Raw genomic sequence first — 18,816 nt, 5'->3', positions numbered from 1 at the left:
ATAAATTAAAAAAAAAAATTTCCAGCGATGAGTGAGAATCATGCCTAGGATCAGAAAAGCCTGCTGCAGAATCAGCCATCATCTGCACTGAGCCCAACACTTCACACGATTCCCTGAGTTCTGTCTGTCGTGCTGCCTTAACAAGCCGGTCCTGGTGTTCCTCTGCTGTTTGCTACTGTCAACATTGACCGCAATTCCAGTGGAGGGGGTAGGGAGCATTTGAAAGGCAGCTTGAACATTTATTTTTCAGGTTTAGTCTCCAAGATGCTTATGTGCTGGAGTAGTTTCTCTTGTGTCTTTCCAGTTGCTCTTTCCCCAAGTACATCTTGATGGCTTGCACTGTGAGTCAGGACCTTTTTGTAGCCAAAAGTATGTTTCTGTGCTGAGCTGCCCCCCGCTCTCTACGGAAGCAGGACGTAAGCCCCCAAGGCACTTCCAGATTGCTGATCCATTCTCTTTCTCCTTTTCCAGGCCTTTCATAAAGTCTTTATTTCCTGAAAATCTGCAAGCTGACAAGAAAGGGCGTCCAACGACTGCCGGAAGCAAAATAAAGGTTAGTTCTATTTTGGGAAATTTCTGAATTCCTGTAAGAGCTGGGGTTTTCTAGGAGTCAGGAGCAGCACCCCTGGGCCAGGATGAGGTCAGATGCAAGGTGATGGTTACAGAAGATGCCCACAAGTCATGCTGCTGCTTGTGTAGCAGCTCCAGGACGCAAGCGGAGTTTGACTTGGCTGAACTGAAACTCCAAATGGATGTTAAGTACCTCGTAGCTTAATAGTCAGCAGATGATAATCAGCTACTTTCTAAGTGGAAATGGCTGTAACTGAATCTGGAACAATTTACGTTGAACGATCAGAATTCTGGTTCAGAGCCACACTCTGTATGTTGATGAGGGTCTTTCCAGGCCAGACCCAGTAACTTAGCAAGAACAGAACGTTTCTTGCCTGAAAAGCTACGTGGTCGGATAGCAACAGTGGGTGCGCTCCTCCTCAGTGGGTCTGGCAGGCTCCTCCTTGCTGTGAATTGCACACACAGGGGACACAGGGGGTCTCGGTACCTTCCCGAGCCCCTGTGGGCAGGGCGCTTATTTGAGCCATTGTGTGGCAAAGTCCATTGTCTTTAATTATACTCTGGATTGAAAGGTTGTGTCAAGCACATTTAATCAGGTAGCTCTGAAAAATAATCACCAAACTATTTATTTAAAAAAAAAAATACCAGGGGCCGGCCTTTCAATGCAGTGGTTTTAAACTGCCACTTGTGACGCTGGCGTCTCAGAGCGCCAGTTTGAGTCTGGTCGCTCTACTTGTGATCCAGCTTCCTGCTAATGAGCCTGGAAATACAGCAGACGATGACCCAAATAGTTAGGTCCTTGCCACCCCACCCATGTGGGAGACCCAGACAGAGTTCTCAGCTCCTGGCTTCAACTGACCCAATCCCGGATGTTGTAGGCATTTAGAGAAATGAATCAGTGAATGGAAGATCTCGGTCTCTTCCTCTCTGTCATGTTGCCTTTCAAATACATAAATAAATCATTGAAAAAGAAAAACATACAAGCTAAGAATGTTTTTTAAAGTTTTAAAATGTATGTATTTGGGAAACAGTCAGAACTCCCTTCCAACAGTTCACTCCCTAAAGGCCTGCAACAGCAGAGGCTAAATGGGAACCCAGAACTCAGTCCAGCTCTCCCACATGGGCGGTTGGCATCTAACTACATGAGCCAGGGTCTGCATAGGCAGAAAGACGGAATCCAGAGTGGAGCCAGGCATGCAACCCAGGCACTCTGATATGATACACTGGCCTCTTAACCCATGTCTTAACCACTAGACCAAACGCTAGCTCCATGAATACACATATTTTAAGTCTTACCTGTTAAGGCTCCTTACCATCAAAGGGAATGTTGAGTGATTAACGGTAGCGGGCTTTGTGTTTGCGCACCTGTGTTAGTTACCGTCCCAGCTTTGCTTCTCCTAAGCTGCTGATAGCCAGTGAGTTAAACTCTCGGCGCTGTTTTAGCTCATCTGTAAGGCAGAGGTCTTGGTTCCTATCTCGAGGGATTGCTGTGATGATTAAATTCAATAGTGCGTGTCAGGCATTTAACAACAGTGTCTGAGGCACGCGCAGCACAAATGTGCATTAGCCCCTCTCACATCCTGGCCCTGCTCCTTTCCTTCCTGGGCCATGCTTGTTCACCTCTGCTTAATCCTTACTGGACCGTTCTGAGTCCTTCAGATAGCTGGCTCCCGATCCAGCCTCTGCATCCTGCCCTGTTCACTCTGCATGTCCTCCTGAGTACCCCGAGCTGCAGGGACCCCGTGGTGGTTTGTTGCCTGCTGTCTGCCCCTCCAGCCCATGGTCAGCTGCTTCCGGGCAGGAGCACCACCTGAAATAAACAGTCGGTGCAATCTCTCATCTCATCAGGCAGGCAGGGGAGCCTTCGGGTTTAATGGAGGAAGTGAGAAGCAAGCTGGGTTTTCAACTGGAGGGTAGAGCCCTCTGAGTTTTAGGGGATCACGTCCAGTGAACTAGGAGCCCCCACCCTGGGCGGTCCCTGGGCAGGTTCTCTGGAGCAGGGAGTTGAAGGCGGAGAACAGACGACATTCTCATGAGGCCCCAGATATTAGTGTCTGTGTGAGCTTTCTGACTCATGCCTTCCCTGCAAGGTCCTGGATAAGGACGAGTTCTGGGCTGGAAAGTCCAGTCATGAGACTGTCACATTCGGATCCAAGGGGCCCGGATCATCAACATTGTGGTGACTCATTTTCAAGTGGTCTGGATTATTCCCTATAAAAAGGAAAGTAGGGATAGGGACATTTTTCTCCTCTTTCTGAGACCTGACCCATTTCTTGTCGAATGCCCAAAGTTGCCACCCTTCTGGGCTGCACTGCCAATGTTTAGGGTTACGAATCTTGGCCATCGGCTAGGGGCAGCATCCGGAAGCCAGCCAGCTCTCCCAAAGGGACTGTCCTGTGTGCCCTCACCCTGCCCACACCTCCGCTGGGTTATGTGACCTGCGTCTGCCTAGTGGCGGTCTCCCTGCTTTGTATGTTCCTTCTGAGATAGCTCTCAGAGAAGCACAGCCCCAGCCCAGTCTCCCGTCCCTTCCATACCCACCTTCCATTTGCACCACATTTTGCCAGTCCCACTGTAAGCCTTAGCTTAGTGCTATCCCTGAGGTGTAGGCATTTAAAAAGACCCCAAGTTCCTTGGGAGAAAAGCTAAATTTACATCCTTGTTAAATATATGTTTTAAAATGTTGCTGTTGGATACTTTACTGTATTCTGATTATTTTAAAATGTAATGCTGATTAGAGGATCTTAGTAGAGTCTATTTGGTGGGAACGCCCTTCCCCCGATTATAAATTAGACTATAGCTTAATAACACTTGATTTTGAGGCTTCACTAACTTCTCTGTTGTTGCGGCTGGAAGGGACTGTTACTGAAATTAGACCCAAAGACCGATGGCCCAGGGAAAGACAATCAAGCTCAGAGCCGGCAAAGGTAGCCCGACTGCTGCTGTGTCTGACCGAGGCTGGAGCCATTGTGCAGTGGGAAAGGGCAGAGGAGTCGCAGGTGATTGGGCTGCTCTCCCGTTCATGTCTTGTAACGTCTATTCCACACCTTAGATTATGGGATTAGGGAGTGGGCATTTGGCCTAGCAGTTCAGACGCCTGCTGCCCACATCAGAATGCCTGCGTTCAATTCCAAGCCTCAGATCCTGCCTCAAGCTTCCTGCTAATGTGGAGCCTGGGAGGCAGCAATAATGGCCGAGTAATGGGGCTTCTGTCACCCACTTAGGAGATCTGGGCTTAAATTCCTGGCTCCTAGCTTTGGCCCCAGCCCAGCCACAGCCATTGCGGGCATTTGAGGTATGGAACCAGTGGGTGAGACCACACTCTGTCTTTCAAATAAATTTAAATTTTATATATATATATGTGTGTGTGTGTGTGTGTGTGTGTGTGTGTATGAACTTTTCTAGTTCATTCTCCTTAGTTGACAGATGGAGAGACTGAGGCCCAGAGAAATGCAGTGATCTGTCACATAGCTTGCAGAGCCAAGACCCCGATCCAGGCCTGCTAATAATCTGTGTAGAGAACAGAATGAGGATGTTTTGGGACAGGCGTTTGGCCTGGTGGTCAAGAAACTGTGTGGGATACCCACATCCCAGAGCAGCAGGCCTGGCTTGACGGAGGACCTGGCTTCACTGTTCACTCCAGCTTCCTGCTAATGCAGACCCTGGGAAGCAGCACAAGTAATTGGGCTCCTGCCACCCATGTGGGAGACCTGGATTGCATTCTCAGATCCTGGCTTCAGCTGGGCTGTTGCAGGTATTTGGGTGAGTGAACCAGCCCATCATATTTCATGTTTTCCCTCTCTCAAATTTTTTAAATGAAGGGATTTCATCCTAAACCTTTTTTCACTGTCCTGTCTTTATATCTTGACTCCTGCTTCTGTTGGGCAACTCACTGGGACCTTGCTGTCCTAACTCAGGGGCTCTTTCCTGGCTGAAGTCTGGGTTAAATCTAGTCATCACTGCTTCATGACCACACGAGGACTCCCCTAAAGGACCCATAGTTGTTGTAATTCAGATGGGTAAGGTATGTTCTATTTGTTGAAATGAGTTATTCCACAACATGATGCCTTCTGTGTAACCCTAGCTCACCCAGTTCCTTTCCTAGTCCACTGAGCTATCCTGCAGCTCTATTCGGATGACAGTAAGGTAGTACTGTGATGAGGAAGCAGGCTTAGTAACACCCAGACTGGGGCTCAAGCCTTGATTCTATTTATTATCTCATCTTCGGCAATACTTTTAACTCTCTGTGGCCCAGTGTTCTCATCTAAAACACAGGAATAATAATAGGAGCCCCCTCTTCAATTTGCTGTGGGCACAGGTGAGATAACCCTGTGTCCACCTCTTGATGCAAAGTCAATAAAGACAACTGAGTATCCATAAATCGTACTTTGGAAATTTATATTCATTAAATAAAAGTTAAAAAAAAAAAAAAAAGACAACTGAGTTGTTCTGCCTGGAGCCAGAGAGCTCCGTGAAGTGACATGCGAAGTCACACTTGCCTATGTTTCCTTTTGCTAAGGTAAAAATAAGGCATGCTGTTAAATACTTAGGACAGAAGAGTCAGAATTTTTAATTGAATAAAAAAGTAAACTCTAAAAATTAAAAAATAGTAAGAGTTTTGGGGCTTAAAAAACCTGAAAGCTTTGTTATGAGCAACTCTGCATCCCTCTCCAGCTTGCCCTTCTGTGTTGTGAAGGTCGTTAGGTTCATTCCCAAGTGCATTCTGCATCATCAGAGAGACTCTTTATTTTTTTCATCATCCACCTTTGCTTTGATCGTGTGACCTCCGCAGCTCTGTGCTCAGTTTCGGGCATTGTGAAGATTGCTGTTTTCTGTGCCTCTAAACAGAGAACTCAATTCACCAGGGAACATCTTGCACTGAATATCCCCAGTAGTTTTTCTCAAGGGTTTCGGATTTCCCAAAGCCACGCAGACAGCAAAGCCCTAATTGACAGAGGCTTCTCTATGGCAAGCATATCCCTTCTGCTGACTCGGTAATGGTCTCCTGGCTTTGGACATCCCTTTCTGCTATTTTTCTTTTTGAGGTTTTCTCCCTTCATGCTGATTTGCTTGGAAGCAGAGTTTGCATATGTGCAGCCTCTGTGCTCAGCTGTGTGCTGGGAATGCTGATGGGAACTCGGCTCCTGTGTCTTTGAACCACGTGTGAGATTCTCATGGCTTGAGATGTACCTTAAGCAATTTCAGGTTTATTTTTTGTAACTCTTCCTGCTGGAACCAGTTCCGTATTGGGTACCCAGTGCCTATAGGTCTCAATAGACAATTTTATATGGAATATTTTTAGCCCGTGGAAGAGAGGGAACCTGCCACATATAAAGTAACCAGAGTTTTCAGGTTGGTAAAAAGACGTGTAGAGAAAGAAGAATGAAATGGTATATAAGAAGTTGACATGTCACTGCTTGGGGTGCCCACACACCACATCAGAGTGCCCGGTTTGAGTCCTAGCTCTGCTTCTGATTCCAGTTTCCTGCTAATACACACCCTGGAAGGCATCAGGTGCTGGCTTAAGTACTTGGGTCCCAGTGCTGTTTTGGTGGTGCAGCTGGCTAAGCCACTGTTTGCAGCATTGGCATCCCATATCAGAGTGTCATTTTGAGTCCTGGCTACTTCTGATCCAGCTCCCTGCTAATGTACCTGGGAAAGCAGCAGAAGATGGCCCAAGTATTTGGGCCCCTGCCATCTACCTGGGAAACCTGGGTATAGCTCCAGGCTCCTGGCTTTGGCCTGTCCTAGCCCCAGCCATTGTAGCCATTTGGAGAGCAAACCAGTAGCGAAAGAGCTCCCTATCTCTCTCTGTAAATAAAGAAGTATTTGGGTTTCTGCCACCCATTTGGGATACGAGGATGGAATTCCCTGCTCCCAGTTTCAGCCTGGCCCATCCCCAGTTGTTGCAGGCATTTAGGGAGTGAATCAGTGGATGGAAGGTTTTTCTCTTTCCTCTCCTCTCCCCTTCCCTCTTTCTGTCTTTTCAAGTTAATAAAAATAATAAATGACCAACATGCTTCCTTGTACTACATGAAAAGAATTGTATGTGTAGATTTACTGGGTTTTAATTTTTTTTATTAACCGTATCAAAAATGCCTATCTGCTTCCAAAGATCGAGTTTCAGGCCTGTTTAAGAGTGATCAGATCACTGTAAAAGTCAGCAGAGCTTTAAGGAAGTTTAGTAGACCTGACTGAATCTTAATGAACAAGTTGACGAGAAGATTGATTTCTGGCTATAGATCTCCACGCTGCAGTTTCACAAGTCTCCCTGAAAGTGGTTCTGCATCACAGAGAGTCCTAGCGTTCTAAATAATATTATTCTTCCTTTCTAGAAACAAGCCAATGACCTTGTGAGCACCCTGATGAAATGCACACCCCACTACATTCGCTGCATAAAACCAAACGAAACCAAGAAGCCCAGAGACTGGGAGGAAAGCAGGTGCGGTGTAGCCGGCGGGCAGGGAGGTGGAGGCCAGCCGAGGCAGGCCCCGGTACACTGTGGCCTGTGCCCAAGACGGGCCGTCCCATGCCACAGGCAGGGCGGTTTCAGTTGCCTGATGTGTTTATCTCTTTCTGCCTTAACTATTTTTTCATTGTAAGTTGTCTATGTGTGTGTGTGTTTTAAACAATTTTTAGCATCTTGCCACATTTGATTCAACTGTAGACATTATATACACATGTATTTTTTTTCTTGAAAACAGGGATATTAATATCATGTCTTTTTCAGGCCAAAGCCTATGTATTTGTCCCCCTCCTTTTGTTTTCCTAGAATGTTAGCAGTGCCACTGGGCTCAGAATTAGCAATTTATAATGTTGATCTTGGCTAGACCAGGGACAGATGGAAAAAACAAAAGGAAACCCTACCACTGCTGTTGTGATGGTTTTAAAATTAGTCTGAGGCTCTTTGTAGACATGCTTGGTGCGCTCGGCTCTGGATCAGCACCCACAGGATGTGGCCTATAGTGCTTAGTTCAGGAGCTCAGCTTGGGGTTGGCAGGGACACACTCATTGGACAGCTGTAAGTTACAGCAGCTCAGGAAGGCACGGGGGGAGGGCGGGGGGGTCATGGTGGAGGTGCTGCCATTTCCACTAAGTCTATGCAGAAGAGCAGGGTGACTCCCAGGAAGGGAGGAGGCCAAGGAGAAGCCAGTGGAGCGCATGATTCAATGAGCCCTTTGTGCCCCAACTTCTGAGGAAGTCCTATCTGTGGCCTCCTGCCATTGGCTACGAGGGTCAGGACTTATGCAGGTTGAAGTGGGGGTGTTGAGTTGGGAAATATTAAGATAATGATGGATTCGGCTGGGGGGTCCAGATGCACATGCCTAAGAGGCTTGACCTCAGTGTCCACTGGAGCATGGAAAGGGCTGGGGAGAGACCCTGTGCCGGGTGACCTTGACTCTAATGCTAATCCTGGTCATTTCACCAGGTGGTCAAGCCCTAAGATGTGAGTCTACTGAATTGCTACCTCTTTTCTCTTGGAGAAAAGAAATATTCTTTTAGGTATCAGGTGACTACATCAAAGTTTAACATCAACGAGAAGACCAGTATTAAAATTCATCAATGGCGGCTGGCGCCACAGCTCACTAGGCTAATCCTCTGCCTGTGCAGTCGGCACCCCAGGTTCTAGTCCCGGTTGGGATGCCGGATTCTATCCCCTCTTCCAATCCAGCTCTCTGCTGTGGCCCCGAAGTGCGGTGGAGGATGGCCCAAGTCCTTGGGCCCTGCACCCCATGGGAGACCAGGAGAGGTACCTGGCTCCTGCCATTGAATCAGCGCGGTGCACCGGCCGCAGCGCGCTGGCTGCAGCGGCCATTGGAGGGTGAACCAACGGCAAAAGGAAGACCTTTCTCTCTGTCTCTCTCTCTCACTGTCCACTCTGCCTGTCAAAAAAAAATAAAAAAATAAAAAAATAAAAATAAATTTAAAAAATAAGGCCTGTTTGGACGCAAGAAGCTTCCCGTTGGTTTATCCACCTCCCCTCTGGGTCATCTCATCTACCGACTCCTAATCCTAAGGCGTCTTTTCTATTATATCTCTGAAACTGTCTAATTTCTTATCTGAGATTCCTCCTACGATGCCCTCCCTTACTGATCCTAAGGCTCTGGGAGGAGCTGCTGCTTCCTAAGGTGGTCAGTCCCTCTCTTGATAACCGAACAGTAAAGGACTCCACAGTGCTTTTCTAGGTCAGTCTCACCATGACCCAGCTCTCTAGTCCACCCTGTGAATGATTCTTGTTACTTTTTAGTATATTTTTTTAAATTTATTGACAAACAGTAATAGTATATATTTATGGGGTACAATATTTTAATACATGCGTGCATTTTAATGATCATATTAGGATGATTGCTTTGTAATGTGAACACTCAAGCTCTCCTGCTGGGTCAAGGCAGGTGTCGCGTTTCCTTTGACTATTCTCTCCTGCAGGCTGACCACTCCCACCCAGTTCCTGCAGCCTTGCCTCTTGTACACAGAATCTGACCATTCCCCCTTTTGGTCACTTCCCTGATAGCCCTGCGTTTGTCCTCTGTTTTTGTTTTTTTGTTTTGTGTGTGTGTGTGTGTGTGTGTGTGTTTGACAGGCAGAGTGGACAGTGAGAGAGAGAGACAGAGAGAAAGGTCTTCCTTTTGCCGTTGGTTCACCCTCCAATGGCCGCCACGGCTGGCGCACTGCGGCCGGCGCATCTCGCTGATCCGAAGGCAGGAGCCAGGTGCTTCTCCTGGTCTCCCATGGGGTGCAGGGCCCAAGCACTTGGGCCATCCTCCACTGCACTCCCTGGCCACAGCAGAGAGCTGGCCTGGAAGAGGGGCAACCGGGACAGAATCCGGCGCCCCGACCGGGACTAGAACCCGGTGTGCCGGCGCCGCAAGGCAGAGGATTAGCCTAGTGAGCCGCGGCGCCGGCCCCTCTGTTTCTGACATGAGTAGGACACGTTTCTCCTTTGAGACCAGGGCAGTAACAGAATTGTCATTTCTTCCCACTTGAAGACTGAAAATGAATCTTTTGGTCCTCCCACCCTGGTTCTCAAACTTGAGATTGCCCCGGAGAGCTTGCTAAAAATTAGTCCCACTCCCGGCGTTCCTGATTCAATGACTCTGAGGTAGACCTGGAATGTGCATTTTTTTTTTTCTGCATGCAGTGCAAGTGACGACGGTGATGGTGGTCCACACATCTCACTTTGAGAACCTCAGATCTCAAAAGGCAAAGGACTGGACCAGGGTTTGGAAGACCATGCTGTGGGGCTAGCCTGCCACTAAGTAGCTTGCATGAGACACTCTCTTCTGTCTAAAGTCTCTTTCTCTTTAGACCAAGAAGTCAGTCCAGGCCAGGATCTTCCTTTGATCTGATAGAACGAGTATTTCCACTGTGCTGCCCCATGCCCCCATCATACATGTCTACATATGCACATGCCGTCCACAGACGTGGGCTCTTAACTCACAGTAAAAGGGTGCTGTCAGAGGAAATTGTCAGAATCTTGGGAGTAGAAGTATTTCTAAAAGGATTGCCTTGGCTTTCCCTTCCCCAACTCTTCCTAGCAAATCATCTGAAATGAGAACTTCTCACTTGCAGCACCCCCTCATCTGCTCGGTGGAAAGCCCCTGTAACAGAGAAATGTTTGTGGTTGCTCCTGTTTGGAAGTTCCTCAGCACTGGTGATCCCTTCTCATAAAATGCAAGCTGATTCATTGCAGTATCAGAAAAGGGAGACATTAAGATAGGGGTACATTTATTCAGGAAGTTCTCACAGGATTTCCCCATGGTGTGTTCCTTTATTATTTTATTTTTGTATTGCTTCTGTTATTTGGATTGCAGTGAAGAACCTGACATGCATTCGTGTACAATGGGTATAAGAAGTTCAAGGTGTTAGCTGGTCAAGTGTTGATTGATATTTCCAGTAGGGTTGCTCCATGTGGCCTCCCACCCCAGTCCTGGTCCATGTCCACCGTGGAACAGTCTGCCACTCCCTCTGTGAGTGGATAGTGCTGGGCATAGTGTGCCCCACTGCAGGGATTATGTGCTCGGTTGAAGTTTTTGGTGAAGACGGTTACCCATTCCACAAGTTTATGGGGGGCAGGGGTCTTTCTCTTCTTCCTGTTGGCTTCCTGCAACATGGCTGCCCTAGGTTCAGAATTGCTGCCTTCGCAGGGTTCTCAGGCCTTGACTGACTTGAGATAAGGGCCAAGGACAATCTTGGGGAGGGCTCCTCCCAAGAGACAAAGATGGCACCACTTAGGTGACAACAGGGTCTGTCTGGCCAGTGTCTACTTAGGGGGTGCTCCAGGCATATGCAGAACTCAACCTGGGTCCTTTGGTGATGTGAGGTTCTGAATGTTACAGGATTTGCTAGACTGAGTGTCAAACTCAAGGAAATTTGTAAGATTTCCTGATGGTGAAAGTTACAGTGAATGAAGCAGTATTTTAACACGAGGAATATTCTTTCCTATGTGATTCATGGGAAATGAAATTTATTCTTGAATTGATGGGGGATGCATTCCCTGCCTCAGAAGCTTGGAGTGAAGCCAATAACTGTGCGAAGTATTTTAGAATGAGCCAGTATCTGAGATGGACATCCTCATGTGTATCCTCCACCAGGAAAAAAGACCAGCGGTGAGTTTGGTATCTGAGATTGAGAGAGTCACTCTACTGGATCAGATGCCTGCCCCTTTAGTTGACCAGATTATCTGTCTATATCTACCTACCTACCTACTTATCTTTATCATTCATTCATCTACCTACTTGTCTATCTCTGTCTTATCCCAGCAAATGTGGATGTTGAATATTGATTCCTTCATGTAAAGGCGTTTAAACAGTTAAGTCTCTCGAAGGAGTCTACCTTTCTGGCTGATGGCTCAGGTAAGACCAGTCAGACTGGAGACTAAACATCCTTCAGGGTGACCTCATCCTCCTGTGGGGATCAAGGTCCCACCCCTTCTTTGAGCTTCACCGGTGCCCCTCCTCCCCGAGCCACGGTCCTTTCTCCTCCTCGTGCCTTTGTTCTCATGGTATCTCCTCTGCACCAGAAGAGTTCAGCTCATCTTTCCAGGTCCCAGCACATAAAACACTGTTCCAGCAAATCCTCCCACCGTGAAAAATCCATTTTCTTCTCCAGCCTTCTGTGTTGCTTTATTCATTGTAGCTGAGAATATATTAGAATAAGATCTTTACATTACTCATCCCAGAAACTAAGTACTTTATGCAGAAGGTACCCAAATAGAAATTAAGAACTTACATCACCACCTCTGCTCCATTTTGCAGAATGGGAAAGTGAGTCAAAGAGGGGTTACAGTGTGTCCGAGCCAGAGGGCGCACCCGGAAACCAGCTCCAGAGCCTGGCTCTTTCTCACTGTGCTTTCTGCGTGGTCTACAGCAGGAATCACGGTGTTGGCCTCTTTCACACCTTGCACGGGGAACTGTGTGTGCCTGGCGCATGGCAGCCTTCAGGGGCTCAAGGCTTAGCTGAACCCTTGCTGGGGAGACAGCTGTCAGGGCCTGTGTGGAGTCAGAATGAGGATGGGACTGATTGCCTCCCAGCGTTCTCTGGGAGCACACTTGGTGCAGGCGGCCCCAAATGCACGCTATGAGGGATGCAAGGGGCTCCTTCTAACCACAGCACAGTTTACATCCTATCTTAAAAAATGAGCTTTTACTTCTCATTTTCTTCAAATGCCATGTTTCTAAGTGCCTGTAGTCAGTCATCCTGCACAGGCCTGATCGATGGCCTCAGAGCGAGAGAATGCTGTCTTTCTCTGCACATGGTAGGCTTCCAGGGTACCCCTTTCTATGAATCCCCCCAGCCCCCCAGAGCTGCCAGGCTGGTAAACGAGAGTCTCCGAGGCATGGGACCAGGGGCTTCTCTCCTGATAGGAACTCCTCTGCATGTGGGAACATCAATCCAGGAGTGCTTTGCATCCATTTTCCAAAATACTTGGCTAGGTTTTTTACTATTAGGAAAACCAACTAAAATTATACTTCACGTATATTTTAGACCATTGTTAACTTAGGTATTTGAAATGAACAGTCTTGGCTCCACCTTTCTCAACCCATTAAAAAAACCTACACAGATAGTCACCTTAAGTCTAGAATCAATATTAAATTCCTGATTGAATAACAAAAGCAACATTAATTCAAAAGTTACAAGTTCATACCTTTAGTCTTGGGAAAACCAATGCTTTTGTTCATAACCTGGTTGATAGGTCTATGGCTTTTTGTTTTACTGTTATTCTTTGAAATAGATATATAATGCCATCCTGTGATTGTACTTTGTAATTACATATTTTTAAATTGATCTGTAACTTGGGAGGTGAGCTCATTGTCAGAACACTATAAGGCGTCTTTTTCGTGTGTCTGCCTGCAGCCTGGAATTGGGGTTTTGGAGCATTGTTGGGGGTGAAGGGCTCTCTGGTCACATCCAGGTTTCATCTTCTCCTTTGTAGGGTGAAGCATCAAGTGGAGTACCTGGGTCTGAAAGAAAACATTCGCGTGAGAAGAGCGGGTTACGCCTACCGGCGCGTCTTCCAGAAATTCCTGCAGAGGTAATGAACGAGTGATTCTGGGCCGTTATTCAAAATCTGGGTGATGGTTCTGTCACATCCTGTACAAGTCACTCAGTGTGTGACTCGTTACATTCAAAAAGTGTCTGGTTTAATATGTTCAGAGTTGTGTGTCTATCACCACAATTAATTTTAGAGTGTTTTTTCCTCCGAGAAGACGCCCTGTGTCTCTGGTTGTCAACTCCCCGTTCTTCCCTCCCCCCAGCCCTGGGCAGCCACGGAGCTGCTGTCCGTCTCTCTGGATGTGCCGATGCCCAGCTTTTCATACAAGTGGAATTAAGGTTGTGTTCCTTGTGCCTGGGGCCGCCTTCAGTTAGTATAACGTTTTCAAGATTCACCCGTGTTGTGGCCTGTTGGCTCTTGGTTCTTATTGCTGACTAACACTCCGTTGTTCAGAGGTGCCACATTTCATGTGTTCACTCATGAGCTGACAATCCTCAGTTGTTTCTGCTTATTGGCTAGTTGGCTGTTAGGAATAATGCTGCTGAGAAAATCCATAGCCAGGTTTTTGTGTGGTTGTGTGAGGGTTGTTGGGAAATGAGAGTAAATGGTTTTTTTGTTTTTGTTTCGTTTGTTTTGCTGCAGAAAAACTCAATCCATGCACAGATCCAGGATACACTTTTTTTTAAAGATATATGTATTTATTTGAAAGGCACAGTTATAGAGAAGCAGAGAGAGAGAGCTTCCATCCACTGGTTCATTCCCCAAATGGCCACAACCACCAGAGCTGGGCTGATCTGAAGCTGGGAGCTTCTTCCAGGACTCCCCGAGCACTTGGGCCGTGTTTCACTGCCTTGCCAGGCCATTAGCAGACAGCTGGATTGGAAGTGGAGTAGCCAGGTCTCAAACCGACACCCTTGTGGGATGCCAGCACTGCAGACAGCAGCTTTACCCCCTATGCCACAGTGCTGGCCTTGTTTCCTTTTTAATACAGGCTTTGGCTGGGCACTGGTCCCCCAGTGAAGTTTTTTTTTAAGATTTACTTATTTACTTGGAAGGCAGAGAGAGAGAGCTTCCATCCACTGGTTCACTCTCCAAATGGCTGCAACAGCCAGGGCTGGGCCAGGCCAGAGCAAGGAGCCAGGAGCTTCTTCTGGGTCTCCACATGGGTACCAGGGCCCAACAACTTGGGCCATCCTCTGCTTTCCTAGGCCATTAGCAGGGAGCTGGATCAGAAGTGGAGCATCCAGGATTCGAACTGTGTCTATATAGGATGCTGGCAGTGTATGCAGAGACTTAACCTTCTATACCACAGTGCCAGCTCCCAGAATACATGTGTTCCTTGAACTTTTTAAAGATTGATTCCTCTAAGTTTTCATCACTCTTGGATTTATTCCTAAAGGTGGAATTTCTGGGTCTGGTGGAAACTAATCTTTTTGAGACACTACTGGATAGTTTTCTAAGTAGCTGTACCACTGTCTGTTCCCATTGCAGTGCTGGAGATTCCAATGTATACAATCCTCACCAGCCCATGTTATCTCACCAATCCTTGTCATGTGTGTGAAATAGTATCATTGTGGGATAGCCAGGGTTGGACCAAGGCTAAGCCAGGACCCTGGAACTCCATCCAGGTCTCTCATGTGGGTGACAGGGACCCCAGCACTTATGCCATCACCTGCTGTCCCCCAGGCTGTGTGTTAACAGGAAGCTGGATCAGAATCAGAGTCCTTGGGACTCAAACCGACGGCTTCAGATGTGAAATGTGGCTGCGCCGGACCACACATTAACTGCTGTTCCAAGCTCCTGCCCCTCACTGTGGTTTTGATGTGTGTTTCCCAGAGGGCAGGTGACCTTGAGCGGTTTTCCATGCACTTGTTGGCCATTCGTATTCCCTCTTTGTAGAGACGTCTGCTCACCGCCTTTGCCCCATTTTTTAATTAGGCTTTTTGTCTTTTTATTATTGAGTTATATTGGAATTCTTGTGACCATTTATAAGTTGTAGGATAAATCAATAGCTGTGTGCAGTATCTGCTCAGTGTGACATGCAAGTTCAAGATTTTATGAGAGGGTCCAGTGCTGTGGTATAGTGGGTAAAGCCACCACCTGTAGTGCCGGCATCCCATATGGGCACCGGTTTGAGTCCTGGTTGCTCTACTTCCAATCCAGCTCTATGCTGTGGCCTGGGAAAAGCAGTAGAAGATGGTCCAAGTCCTTGTGCCCCCTGCCTCCATGTGGGAGACTCAGAAGAAGCTCCTGGCTTCGGATCAGTGCAGCTCTGGCTGTTGTGGCCATCTGGAAAGTGAATCAGCAGATGGAAGACCTCTCTGCCTCTGCCTCTGCCTCTGCCTCTCTGTAACTTTGGCTTTCAAATAAATAAATATTTTTTAAAAAGATTTTATGATAATTGTGACACAGAGAGAGCTGAGGTTGAACTTAACTGAGCAAATTAACAGTATAAAGACAATTTCAGGAAAATATCTAGCCTACTTAAGAAAATAAGCTTTGAGTATTTAACTTCAATTTTTTGGTCTAATTTCCCTTAATATGCATTTGGCAGAACATATGCTTAAATTGTTCTTACTTTGTCATTTTTGAAAAGGATAAAATTTAGTGTCTTTAAATCATTACATCATTCTAACTTCTCTAATGATTCTAACTTCTCTAATGTATTTTCTACATCTATTTAATTTCCTTTAAGAAACAGGGAAGTGAAAAAAAAATACAAAGAAGGAAGCCAAACTTAGCCCTTTTTTTAAAAAAAAAAAGTTTTATTTGAGAGGTAGAGACGGAGAGACACAGAGAGAGGTCTTCCATCTGCTGGTTTACTCCCCAGATGGCTGTAACAGCCAGGACTGGGCCAATCGGAAGCCAGGAGCAGGAGCTTTTTCCAGGTTTCCCATGCAGGTTCAGGGGCCCGAGCACTTGGACTAACTTCTACCCGCTTCCCAGGCCATAGCAGAGAGCTGGATCAGAAGAGGAGCAGCCGGCACATGAACTGGCGCCCTTATAGGATGCTGGCACTTCTCTGCTGTGGCCAGGGAGTGCAGTGGAGGATGGCCCAAGTACTTGGGCCCTGCACCCCATGGGAGACCAGGAGAAGTACCTGGCTCCCGCCATCAGATCAGCGCGGTGCGCCGGCCGCAGCGGCCATTGGAGGGTGAACCAACGGCAAAGGAAGACCTTTCTCTCTGTCTCTCTCTCTCACTGTCCACTCTGCCTGTCAATAAATAAATAAATAAATAAATAAATAAATAAAGGATGCTGGCACCACAAGCAGAGGCTTAGCCTACTATGCCATGGTGCCAGTCCCCAAACTTAGCCTTTTAATCATAGGAGAATTATTTCTTCTCTGTGTGATACAGAGGGGGGAATGTAAGAATAGTTATTTTTTTTTATTCAAATTGTATCTAACAAAGAATTAGCAAGCTGAATAAGAATGTAAGTACTCTGTAAAAGTTTATGTACTTATTTGAAAGGCAGAGTAACAGAGAGAGAGAGAGCAAGCTAGCGTCCATCTGCTGGTTAACTTCCCAAATGGCTGTGATGGCCTGAGCTGAGCCAGGCTAAGCCAGGAATACCTGGAACCCCATCCAGTCTGCCACAGGGTGGCAGGGCCCCAATTCCTTGGGCTGTTCTCTGCTGCTATCCCAGGCACCTTAGCAGGGTGCAAGACTGAAAGTGGAGCAGCCGGGGCTCAAACCCATGCTCATATGGGATGGTGGTTTCAGAGTTTAACTTGACCAACTGTTCCACAGTGCTAGTTTAAGCACTTCTAATGAGACAGTTCTTCCTTGGGGCTATTGTGTTTGGTGCCATGAGATTAGGAAACTGACCCTCCACAGTTAGAATCTCTAGCAAAGGGCCAATAATTCCATACAATAAACCCTCGTTGACTCCATCCCATGCTTTCAGGTTGCCCAAAAGTGTGGAGGTGGGTTAGGCTAGGAACACAATCCACCATCACTGCCCTCTGAATTAAAGTAACCAGTGCACCTGCTGTGGAGCAGCATGTACGAGAGAAGTGTGTAGAAAGCTGAGGAAGTTAACTTGCCATCCATTTGTGAATAAACTACTGAAATGTCAGTTATAAGGCTTTTGAAAATGTCTTTAAAATTTTCTTGTTATTTTTAATTGTGCTTATTTATGAAGTGCAGTATGATTATCTGAGGCATGTGTTTAATGCCTGATGATGAAATAGTGACAAGACTTTGATCTTTAAATAGATCCATGATGCTAGCATAGAACAGGGTTTCTTTTATTGATTGATTTATTGATTTATTTGAAAGGCAGTTTCAGAGAGGCAGAGATTGATTGATTGATTGATTCCATCCACTGGTTCACTGCCCAAATGGCCACAATGGCCGGAGCTGAGCCAATCTGAAGCCAGGAGACAGGAGATTCTTCCAAGTATCCCACTCAGGTACAGGGGCCTAAGCACTTGGGCCATCTTCTGCTGCTTTCCCAGGCCATAGCAGAAAGTTGGATTACAGGGACTCGAACCGACGCCCATATGGGATGCTGACGCTGCAGGTGGTGGCTTTATCCACTACACCACAGCACAGAGTTTCTTCACCTCGGTCACTGACATTTTAGGCTGGAAGATTCTTTGTCATGAGGCTGTCCTGGGTGTTGCACAATGTTTACTCACTTAAATGCCAGCTGTGCTGCCCCCTCCCAGTCCTGACAACCGTCAGTGTATTCCAAGACATCCCCATGTGTCCTGGGAGGCACAGTAATTGGGAACCACTGGCTTCACAGTATCATTACACTTTTTTTTTTCTTTTTCTTTTTTTTTTTTTTTTTTGCAAACTGCATTTCTTGGAAAATACTCACAATGAAGAGAGGAGGAAAAAAATCAAATACCTAAAATAGTGAATGAAAGGTATTTCCATCCATCTGTCCTTAATTCAGCAAAGCCTGCCCCTGGACAGTTCCAAAATGCTTATAGTTTTATCCTCGTTTATTTCTCATGTGCTTGAAATCTCTATTTGATATTTATAGACTCTAGTGGGCATTTTTTTTATAATAATGTGTATTTTATTTGAAAGGCAAAGAGAGACCAACAGAAATATCCTTTCTACTGGTTCATTCCCCAGTACCCACAATTGCTAGGGCTAAGCCAGGCCAAAGACAGGAGCAAAGAACCCAGTTCAGGTCTCTCATGTAGGCAGGAGAGACCCAAGTACTTGAGCCATCACCTGTTGCCTCACAGGATACACAATAGTAGAAACGCAAGGAGTGGAACCAGGAATCAGACCCAGATGCCCCCTTGTGGGACGTGGGCATCCAAAGCCACGTCTTAACCACTGCCCCACACACTCACCGACATGGGTGTTATTGTTAAACATTTATCAGATATCTTTTCAAATCTAATCTTGATTTTTTTTTTCTTTTTGGACAAAGGAATTCTGAAAGACCTTCCTTTTGCATTATTTTAAAAACCAACCAGCTTGACTTCTCTAAGCCAGGAAGAGCAGGACGTGCATGCAGTCCTAGGAACAGTCTGTGCCTTACTTGTCTAAGCAGGAGTGTTTCTCCTTGCAGAGAGCCTTAAATGAGCTGTGAAATGACCCTGCTGATCACAATGAGAAGTTCTCTCGGATGCCAGGCGAGCTTCATGACTGCATCCACAGTATTTTATCCTGTGCCTGATGATGGGCAGTCACTTTGTGTCCTCTGTCTTGCCCTGTATGCTAAAGAACTTCCAATGCAGTGATTCTGCCCTTGGTTGCCTCCCTTCTTGGATCCCCTGCTGT

The 18,816-nt window shown here is 46.7% G+C and overlaps 1 protein-coding gene across 3 annotated transcripts in view; it reads left to right on the top strand.

Moving 5' to 3' along the window:
* MYO1E (myosin IE) overlaps window positions 1-18,816 on the top strand; it is a 226,268-nt gene that overhangs the window by 159,237 nt on the left and 48,215 nt on the right. For all 3 annotated transcript variants that reach the window (XM_008268949.5, XM_089310487.1, XM_089310488.1), the window contains 3 exons: window positions 472-553; window positions 6,906-7,012; window positions 13,004-13,102. In XM_008268949.5, the coding sequence (XP_008267171.2) occupies window positions 472-553; window positions 6,906-7,012; window positions 13,004-13,102 (288 nt within the window). The remainder of the gene's footprint in view (window positions 1-471; window positions 554-6,905; window positions 7,013-13,003; window positions 13,103-18,816) is intronic.

The sequence above is a fragment of the Oryctolagus cuniculus genome, chromosome 12 (genome assembly GCF_051225735.1).
Source record: "Oryctolagus cuniculus isolate XC-2025 breed Fujian yellow rabbit chromosome 12, ASM5122573v1, whole genome shotgun sequence".
NCBI lineage: Eukaryota > Metazoa > Chordata > Mammalia > Lagomorpha > Leporidae > Oryctolagus > Oryctolagus cuniculus.
This window is presented reverse-complemented; position numbering and strand designations above follow the sequence as displayed.